Genomic DNA, 10,601 nt, shown 5'->3' with positions numbered 1-10,601 from the left:
CCTTCCGCCACGTCGTAGTCGGTCGTTTGGCCCGTACGTCAGCGGGCGGGAGTGAGCCGTAGCTGGCGAGATGTCCCTGCTGCGGTCGCTGCGCTTTTTCCTGGACGCGCGGACAGGGAGTCTCCCGGTGAGGACACCTGGCCCGGTGCTCACATTGCCTTCCTTGTAGTTTTCCTGTGCGTCCGGAGCGCACCCCTTCCCTTATCCCGACCCGCATTCAACCCGGTTCCACCTCCTCCACCGGCATTGACTCTTCTGTGTCCAGCTCCAGTCGCTGCCCTGTCCTTGTCTCCCCAGCCCTAAGGCTGCCTCGGAGCTGACGTGCTTTCTTCCCTCTCCCCGTCTCCTAACTGCTTCCGGCTTCTCATCCCTGCCTTCTCACCCTTTCCAGGCCGGGTCCCTTCGGCTTCAGTCGCCCCAGCCACGGCACACCTTTCACGCTGCGTCCTGGTTGTCTGCCTCTTCTTCCAGCAAGGAGCTCCTTAGGAAGCTGCGGCAGAAAACAGGCTACTCCTTTGTAAATTGCAAGAAAGCTCTGGAAACTTGTGGTGGAGATCTCAAAAAGGTTGGAAGGGGATGCAGTGTAGGGTACTAGGGTCCAACTTTAGTCTGGAGAAGTGATACTGGAGAGCGTAGGTGAGACCTGATGACCAGTGGCCCATAACGGCAGAAACCTAGATGGCATTCTGGCTTAAACAACCACCTCAGCCTGTGTTAGTGGGGAGAAATTGACTCAGGGTTAACGAATCCTATATCATGCGAGACTGCTTGGTGTTTTCTGCCGCATGGACCTGTGTGCACTCAGGAATCAGACCCTCTAGGACTCAAATTATGGTGCCTTCACATCAATATTTTGTAAACATTTAAATTAATCTTTTATTGTTGAATCATTCTTTAAAAAAATATTCAGTTTTTAGTTTTTTAAATGGACACAATGTCTTTATTTTACATTTATATGGTGCTGAGGATTGAACTCAGTGCCTCAAGCATGCTAGATGAGCACTCTACCACTGAGCCATTGGCACAGCCCCCATAGTTGAATCATTCTTGTCTATATAATGAAAATAATACCATTTTCTCCATAGGGTGGTTGTGAAGATTAAAGTTGTACAGAGCACCAGTTTCTGCAATCTATACTCAGCATTTAGTGGTGTACTGCCACTAGAATTATAGAATTTAGGGGAAGCATAAAGAATCAGGGAACTTGAACATATTTTAGAACATCATTCAGTATAAATTCTGTGACGTCATCATCTGCTCTTCTTCTTTCCAATTTATAGGCAGAGATCTGGCTTCACAAGCAGGCCCAGAAGGAGGGCTGGAGCAAAGCTACAAAGCTCAGTGGGAGAAAGACTAAAGAAGGACTGATTGGGCTGCTGCAAGAAGGAAATACTACTGTATTAGTAGAGGTAAGTTGTTGGAATTTCACATATCAATAATAGATGGTCCTTCAGTGTAAGGCTTGTAGTTGACCTTTTGCATTCTAAAATAAGAAATTTGTTTGAGAATCATAAAGGGTAGTTGGAATTAAACTTTAGAGACCTTAGTTATTAGCTAGGGACTCATTTAAGTATATAAATGCACAGGTGTGGTCTAGAATATTAGTCCTAATATTCTAGAATATTAGTCCTAAATGTGAGTCTAGTGCAGTCTGTACCTTGTCATTATTTCCTGAAAATTTATATTTTAAAGTAGTAACTGTATTAATTAGTTGATAGTAGAGAGTATCTGTTTTTTTAGAGGAGGTTTTGGGGCCTTTGAAAAGAAGTAGGTGTAATTAGAGTAAGAGAAGGGGATAAGCAGGGTGATAGCAAATGTGATTTGGAATTGAAGGAGACTGGAGAAATGAGGTGTTTATGGTGTGCAGCCATAGGCAAGTGGTCAACTTGTAGTGAGCCCTTTACAACATTATGGAACCCCCTCTGAATGTGTATGTTTGTGCTAATTCATTGGCACAGAAAGAATCACTTCATTAGTTTCTGGCCTTAAGCAAGAGAGGAACTGAAGCTTTAAAACTCTGGAGTCATTTATTTTTGTTGAGTCTGAAGCTGATTCTATCAACATCTTGGTTTACTGCACAACCTTAGGGCACTTTTAGAAACAATCAGTAAACAACTTATACAACATCATTTATCCCTACAGGTAAACTGTGAGACAGATTTTGTTTCCAGAAATTTAAAATTTCAACAGTTGGTCCAGCAGGTAGCCCTGGGAACCATGTTGCATTGTCAGAGCCTAAAGGATCAACTCTCCACGTACAGTAAAGTGAGTTTGGAGGTTGTCTTTAGCATGCTGCATTTGTTCCTGTTTTGGTGTTGGGGATGGAATTTAAGGACTTGTGCATGCTAAGTATGTGCTCTACCACTGTACTAAACCTCCAGCCCCTGCTGTTTGTCTGTTTTTTACCCCCACTACCCCAAACTCTCTGATTTCACTCTCTTGCTTCACATTGCTGCTTATATGTTATCTCTTTGGGGGAGGTATATTTCCCTTTTGTTTTTCTTTCTCCTTATTCTGCCTTTTTAAAATTTTTTTATTATAGTGCCCATATGTTACATTTATCTACTTATATATTGTCTGTCTCCCCCCATAGAATGTAAGCTTCATGAATTTGTTTTTTCACTGCTATATCTTTGGCGAAAGAGAAGTGGGGGCAGCATTCAATTGGAGCTTAGTAAACCTTTGTTGAATGAATGAATGAATGAATGAATGTCCATTGGATGGGATCACTCAAATTAAGCAAAACCATCTGAGGCTTCCTATTCAGAAATCTGGAATGCCCTGAGGAAAGTGTTTCCAAGTGGGGAGATTGGAAGAACCACAATTTGGGATAGTAAACATATTCTGATTCATAGAAGGGTAAAGGAATGAATTAATCAGTCTGCCTTTGATCCAGTATTATTGTCAAGACAAAAATGACCCAACCACTCAATTACATTTTTTTGTGTGTTCATTATCATTTATTTCTTTTCTTATTTATCCTTCTCTTGAGATTGTGTGGTAAATGTTAATTGTTACAGCATTAATTAAAAAGTCCTATTTGGGCTGGGGATATAGCTCAGTTGGTAGAGTGCTTGCCTTGCAGGCACAAGGTCCTGGGTTCAATCGCCAGCACCACCAAAAAAAAAAAAAAATGTCATTTAGCCAGTCTTAGTGATGCATACCTGTAATCCAGTGGCTCAGGAGGCTGAAACAAGAGGATCATAAATTCAAACCTTGTCTCAGAAACTTAGTGAGGCCTTAAGCAACTTAGTGAGATCCTATCTCAAAATAAATAAAAAAGGGCTGGAGATGTGGCTTAGTGGTTAAACACCTCTGGGTTCAATCCCTGGTACCAAAAAAAAATGTATATTATATGAAAACTGTGTTGCATTTATTATTATTTGGGTGCTGGGTGGGTGCTGGGGATTGAACCCAGGATATTATACAGGGTAAGCGGTCCCCACCACCTTTTTTTTTTTCATACTAGGATTGAATCCAGGGGTGTTCTACAACTGAGCTATATCTCCAGCTTTTTTTTTTTTTTTTTTTTTAACTTTTTTACGTTTTGAGACAGGGTCTTGCTAAGTTGCTAAGGCTGGCCTTGGACTCGATCCTCCTGCCTCAGACTCCCAAGTAGGTAGGATTATAGGTGTGTGCTACTGTGCCTGGCTAACAACACTCTTTTTTTTTTTTTTTTTTTTACAATTGTATGCATAGATGGATCACTTGAAGTATAAATTCTTATCCTTTTTAGAGACACAAGTGCTTAGGGATCAAATCCAGGATCTCACAAATGCTAGGCATGTGCTCTATCACTGAGCTATGCTATGAGCTGTACGTCCATCCCCATGAATTCTTTTTACTTTTGGAGGCGGTACTGGAGATTGACCCAGGGATGCTTTAACACTGAACTTCATCTCTAGTCTTTTTACTTTTTATTTTGAGATAGAGTTTTGCTAAGTTGCTGAGGATCTCACTAAATTCCCAAGGCTGGCCTCCAACTTGGGATCCTCCTACTTTAGCCTCTCAAGTTGCTAGCGTTACAGGTGTGCACCACCAACCATGGGCATCCCCCTAAATTCTGTATCTATTTTTTTCTCTCTTTTGGTCTAATTTTTTTTTAAAAAATTGTATTTTGAAAAAATTCAAACTTGTATAAAAGTTGCCAGTGTTCTGCAATAAATTCCAGTGTACTCTTTGTTCAGATACACCATTTGTTAGAATTTTACTGCATTTGCTTTATCTCAATATACATATTATCGTTCCTTTTTGTAGGAATATCAAATAGTATTTTTTTCAGATCATCACATGACAAGGCACATAGTAACTGTTGGGTTCATTATTGGTGATGTTAACTTTGATCCCTTGGTTAAGGTAGTATTTGCCAGATTTCTCCACTGTAATTACCACATTCCTCTTTTTAATTGACAAATAATATGTATGAGAGATTCTTTGAGACTCAATTGTTCCTCAGAAGACTTTTGGATAATGCTAGTTTTAGCATTCATTGATTATTCTTGCCAGGATCAGTTTTTACTATAATGGTCATTTAATGGTTATTTTTCTTTTATAATTTCTTCTGTATGCACTAATTAGTTGCATTCTACCATTAGAATTTCCCCCTCTTTTCCCTTATTTAATGATTTACTTAGTACCAACATTGACTCATGGATTCTTATTTTAATTTTAATTATTTTTTGATTACTGGGGGTTGGGAAGCTCTTACACTGAGCTATAATAATCTATGAATTTGACCAGTGCAAATCAAACTTGTACAAGCTGGCTTTAATGTCTTTTTGATATGTCTTTATTATTTTCTGAGTATTACCTTCTTTTTGGCATAACAAAATATTCTGTGTTTATTTCCCTGCCCCATCCATGGAATTGGCCACTTCTCCAAGGAGTCCTTTTCTTTTCTAGGTGGACACAATATCTTTATTTTGCTTTATGTGGTGCTAAGGATTGAACCCAGTGCCTCACACATGCTAGGCAAGTGCTCTACCACTGAGCCACAACCCCAGCCCATGATTCTTGTTTAATGGTACCAGGGATTGTGTGCAGGAAAGTTCTATCCACCAAACTATGTCCCAAACTTTTTAAAAATTCTCCTTTGAGACAGGATTTCACTAAGTTGCCTAGGCTGGCCTGGAGCTTGTGATCCTTCTGCCTTAGCTTCCCAAGTAGCTGGGATTATAAGTGTGTGCTACAGCGTTGTCCTCTTCCCCCATTCTTTGAGGTTATGTTAGTCATTTGAAATACAGTTGGGGTTTTCTGTTTGTTTAGTCAGTTTTTGTTTTCATCCCAGATCTTTGTTAATTTGATTTGATTTTTGACTATGGAAAACATTAACAAAGTTCCAAAAGCTTAAAATTATTTAAAGAAAAGAAGTATACCCAGAAGTCCTACTCCCCATTCTATCTAGTTCTCATTATTCCTATAAATAACCAACTTCACTGGGTTATGGTTATGCTTTCAGTATTTTTTTTTTTTTGCAAAGTTAAACTTGTGTATATATATGTGTATATACACACACACACACACACACACACACACATACACACATATATATATATTTATTCCCCCCCCCCACAGATATTTCTTACAATGATGATATAATGTGTATATATCCTTTCCTTTTTTGGTACTGGAGATTGAACCCAGGGGTGCTTTACCACTGAGCTCAACCCTTTTTATTTTTAATTCTGAGACAGGCTCTCACTAGATTGCTGAGGGCCTTGGTAAGTTGCTTAGGCTGACCTTGAACTTGTGATCCTTTTGTTTTAGCCTCCCGAGTTGCTGGGATTACAGACATGCACCACCAGGCCCATCTATGTATACTTTTATTTGTTTATTGGTACTTGGGGATTGAACCCAGTGGTACTTTATCACTGAGCTATAGCCCTGGTGCTTTTTAAAAAATTATTTTGAAACAGGATTTTGCTAGATTGTTTAGGGCCTCTCTAAGTTGCTGAAGCTGGCCTTGAACTGGTTTTCCTGTTTTTTTGTTTGTTTTTGCAGTGCTAGGAATTGAATTCAGGGCAATATGCATGGTAGGCAAGTGCTCTACTACCGAGCTACATCCCTAGTCTTGGCCTTGAATTTGTGATCCTTCTGCCGCAGCCTCCTGAATCACTGGGATTACAAGTGTAATCCTGGAATTATATATACTTTTAATTTGCTTTTATCACTAATAATATATCCTAGAAATACTCTATAGCAGTTCCTGGAGATCTTTCTGTTTCTTTTTTTTTTTTTTTTTTCAACTGCATAGCAATTTGTTGTGTGGATATGCCATAGTTTATTTAATCAATTCTTCTGTGGGCATTGAGGCTGATTCCAAAATACTCCGTTTTTCCTTTTTGGTACTGGGGACTGAACCCAGAGTGCTTTACCACTGAACTAGATCCCTGCCCTTTTTGAGATAGGGTCTTGCTAAGTTGCTTAGGGCCTTGCGAAGTTGATGGAATTGACGTGGAATCTGCTATTCTCCTGCCTCAGCCACCAAAGTTGCTGGGATTACAGTCATGTACCATCAGACCTAGCTCTGATTTCAAAATTTTATGATTAGAGCTGGGTGTGGCACATGCCTATAATCCCAGTAACTCAGACTGAGCCAGGAGGATCATTAGTATGAGGTCAACTTGGTCAACTTAGTGAGACCTTGTCTCGAAATGAAAATAAAAAGGGCTTAGAATGTAGCTCAGTAGTAGAGCACTCCAGGTTTAATTTCCAGTATTATATATTGCAAAAAACAAACAAAGAAAACCCCACATGAGGAGAAATAATTGTTTAATGAATAATCTTGTACATATGTACTTATATCTAGGTATTTTGGGTTTTTTTTTTTTTTCTTTTTGGTGGTGCTGGGGATTGACCCAGAGATTTGTGCCTGCTAGGCAAGCACTCTACCAACTGAGCTATATTCCTAACCCTTATGTCTAGTTTTAAGTGTATCATAAAATTCTTAGAAACTGCCAGGCATAGCAGAACATGCCTGTAATCCCATGTATTCAGGAGGAAGAGGCAGGAGCATCACAACTGAGGCCAGCATCAGCAACTCAGACTTTGTCTGAAAACTAAAAAATTAAGAAAGGGCTGGAAATGAAGCTCAATGGTAAAGTGTTCTTGGATTCAATCCCCAGTGCCAAAAGGGGGAAAAATGTCAGAAACAGAACTGCAGGGTCAAAAGGTAAACATATATGTAATTTTGTTAATTATTATCTAATTTTCTTCCATTGGATTTGGAATATTTTGCATTCCCACCAACAATTTGTAATTCTCCTAGGTTTAATGTTTGTGTGAAAATATTGTGCCTGGTTTTTAGTAATTTATATTTTAAGAAGTTAGGTTAGGGGATGGGAGTGGAATGGAATTGGGGATAGTATAGTGATAAAATAATTCATAAAAACAAGACTGTTAACATTTTTTTTTTTTGTACTAGGGATTGAACCCAGGGGAACTTACCACTGAGCCACAGCCCCAGTCCTCATTTTTATTTTTTTATTTTGAAGCATGGGCTCTCCACATTGCTCAGGGCCTCACTAAGTTGCTAAGGCTGACTTTGAACTTGCAATCCTCCTGCCTCCGCCTCCCAAGCTGAAAAAAGAGATTACAGATATGTGCCATCACACCTGGCCTGTTATCAGTTTTTAACATTTTTGGCTTAATGAAAATATTATCTGTTTCTGCTTAGTTATCTTAACCATTTTCTTAGAAATAGACTATTTTTGCCTGTTAATAATTTTTTTGGTGGGGGGTATCAGCGATTGAATTCAGGGGCACTAGACCACTGAGCCACATCCCCAACCCTGTTTTGTATTTTATTTAGAGACAGGGTCTCACTGAGTTGCTTAGTGCGTTGCTTTTGCTGAGGCTGGCTTTGAAATTGCAATCCTCCTGCCTCAGCCTCTCAAGCTGCTGGGATTACAGGTGTGCACCACCTTGCCACTATTAATAATTTTAATAGTGCAAAACTGATTCATGTTTGTTTTCTTGTGCACTTAGGGCTTCCTGAATTCCTCTGAGCTTTCTGGACTTCCAGCTGGGCCTGACAGAGAACGCTCTCTCAAGGATCAATTGGCCTTAGCAATAGGTAAGTATTTGCAAGGATTCTGGAAACTGGAAATTAATGACTAGATCTTTTGGTATCTTTGCTGTTCCTCCAATATTTCCATGGAGAATTGCAAGCTCCTGTGCCTTTCATCAAGAGCCAGATGATATGAATGTAAGAAATAGGTTGTGTTAGGTGTTAGGGAGCAATAGGCAGTTTGAAGAGCTTCACTGCTGAAGCTAGCACTAGCACCAGACTCTAGCCACCTGTTATATATTAGGGTAAATGGAGTTCCAGTGATTACTGGATTCCTTAAAATAATTCAGAATTATAGGCAGAAATCTCAGTTTTTAACTGTTTGCAAACTAAAATTATTTTCATCATTGTGCCAGCCAAACAAAGTGTGGCTAAGTTCCAATTGACTACCTCTTTATATGACATAGGGAAAATAGTACTTTAAAAGTAAGTTTTTCTTCTTTATAAACAGTTCTAGGAATTTTTAGGGTCATTGTTTTTAGGAGTTTGATCTCAAGATATCTGGTTCTGAATTTGTAAAGGTATGTTCTTTTAGAGCTCACTGATGTTGGGAATCAAATCTAGATCATTATGGTGGGAGTAGCAGGGATTTGCTTGTTTTCTGTATCCTTAGTGGAGGAAGGAAAGAGAGCAGGGATTGGAATTACTGGGATTTTTCTGCTCCTCTGCAGTTTCCAGTCAAGACGTTAGTTCTGTTTTTATCAGATCATAGTATTTATGATATTCCAGTGAGTCCTAGATGAGAACAAGCAGACTGTTACATATTAAGAAATAGGTGATTAAGAAATTAATTATTATTAAGAAATTCTGGAAGAACTGGGTGCATCAGCCTTGTCAATTTGGGTAGAAGTTTTAAGATATTTTAAAGTTTGTTTTGGTTTCTGGATTCTCCCTTTTCATAACTTTTAGCTTTAGTTGTGGTTAATCCAGGCATATTTATCCTGACCACTTTGTTTATCCTCCTACTCCTTCCTACTTTTTGGTTTATTTGGACTTCTGAGAATGGCATCTGAGAGAAGGGAGAAAACTGCAATCTGTTTTTGGTTCTCATAACTCTGATAATGTCATCCTTTTGTTTTTAAGGAGAGGAAGTCAAAACTATCAGATGACATGGCTTTTGGATTTTCTGGGACTTTTAGTTGTAGACCTTTTCCTGATACAGTGAACGATGAGGAGTTGTTGATGTCAGTTATGGTTATAGGGTAGGGATGGTAATTCAGTGGTAAAAATCACTTATTTGCTTTGGAGTCAGATCTGAGGTGTTTTTTTTTTGTTGTTTGTTTGTTTGTTTGTTTTTGTGGTGCTGGGGATTCAATCCAGGACCTTGTGCATACATGGGAAGCACTCTACCAACTGAACTATATCCACAGCCCAGATCTCAGTTTTAATTCCAGCTCTGCCATGTACTGTTGGGTGGGTTACTTAAGCACTAGTCTAAACCTAAGTTTAATGTATTAATAATAGCTAGCCTTTAAGTGCTCACTATGTGCCAGTTACAATAATAAAATACTTTTGCATATATCACCTTATTTATTTCTCTCTATAACCCTGAAGGTTTATAGACCAGGAAACTAAGGCTTGATAAATTAGTAAATAGGGTTATGTCATTAAGTCTCTTGCCCAAGGTCATATAGCTAGCAAGACATAGAACTAAGACTGTGTCTGTGACACCATAGCTTCTGTTTTAAATACTAGAATACCTATCACATAATGCTTCTTCAAGTACTCCCCTACCATGCCCCTGTTCCTCTTTAAACAAAACTAAAAATTATATATCTTTGAGGAAGGATCACCTTCCAAATTTAGACTCTTTGTGCATACATTAGTATCACCACAGGTATCATATTCTGGTGATGTGTTGTTTTTTGTTTGTTTGTTTGTTTTTAATAGGGAAACTCGGAGAAAACATGACTCTTAAACGAGCTGCATGGGTGAAGGTGCCATCTGGGTTCTACGTTGGCTCTTATGTCCATGGAGCAATGCACAGTCCCTCGCTCCACAACCTGGTACTGGGGAAGTATGGGGCCCTGGTCATCTGTGAGACATCTGAACAGAAAGCAAACCTTGAAGACCTTGGCCGCCGCCTTGGGCAGCATGTGGTGGGCATGGCTCCTCTCTCTGTTGGCTCCCTGGATGATGAACCTGGGGGAGAGGCAGAGACCAAGATGCTGTCCCAACCATACTTGCTGGATCCCTCCATCACATTGGGACAGTATGTGCAGCCCCATGGGGTTTCTGTAGTAGATTTTGTGCGGTTTGAATGTGGAGAACTTGAAGAGGCAACAGAGGCTGAATAGGTTCTAGACACTTTTGACTTAGAAGAAAATGTTTGTTTTTATTTCTGGACATCATAACAAAAAGAAGAAATTGCTCAAGCCTCTTCAAACCCAGAATTTGTCAACTGAATTTTTAATGAAATTATATAGTTCATGGGGTAAAGTTAATAAATAAAATATTTTTTCCTTGTTTGCATGCTACTGGATTTTCCTTGTTTGCATAATACTTGGGGGATTGGACCCAGGGACACTTAACC

At 39.3% G+C, this 10,601-nt stretch overlaps 1 protein-coding gene across 3 annotated transcripts; it reads left to right on the top strand.

Moving 5' to 3' along the window:
* Positions 1–10,543, top strand: Tsfm (Ts translation elongation factor, mitochondrial). Of its 3 annotated transcripts, none has more exons than XM_026398434.2 (6): positions 1–127; positions 392–565; positions 1,281–1,409; positions 2,191–2,265; positions 7,987–8,074; positions 9,959–10,543. In XM_026398434.2, the coding sequence occupies exons 1-6, from the start codon at positions 71–73 to the stop codon at positions 10,363–10,365; spliced, it is 930 nt and encodes a 309-aa protein (XP_026254219.1). In that variant the 5' UTR covers positions 1–70; the 3' UTR covers positions 10,366–10,543. The 3 variants fall into 3 exon arrangements, with proteins under 3 accessions (XP_026254219.1, XP_026254220.1, XP_026254218.1); XM_026398433.2 differs by having other exon boundaries at positions 4–127; positions 2,143–2,265; XM_026398435.2 differs by lacking the exon at positions 392–565 and having other exon boundaries at positions 2,143–2,265.
* The last annotated feature ends 58 nt before the right edge of the window (positions 10,544–10,601 follow it).

This window comes from Urocitellus parryii, chromosome 5, assembly GCF_045843805.1.
Source record: "Urocitellus parryii isolate mUroPar1 chromosome 5, mUroPar1.hap1, whole genome shotgun sequence".
Lineage (NCBI taxonomy): Eukaryota > Metazoa > Chordata > Mammalia > Rodentia > Sciuridae > Urocitellus > Urocitellus parryii.
Note: the sequence above shows the minus strand (reverse complement) of the source record. Positions and strands in the feature narration are given on the sequence as shown.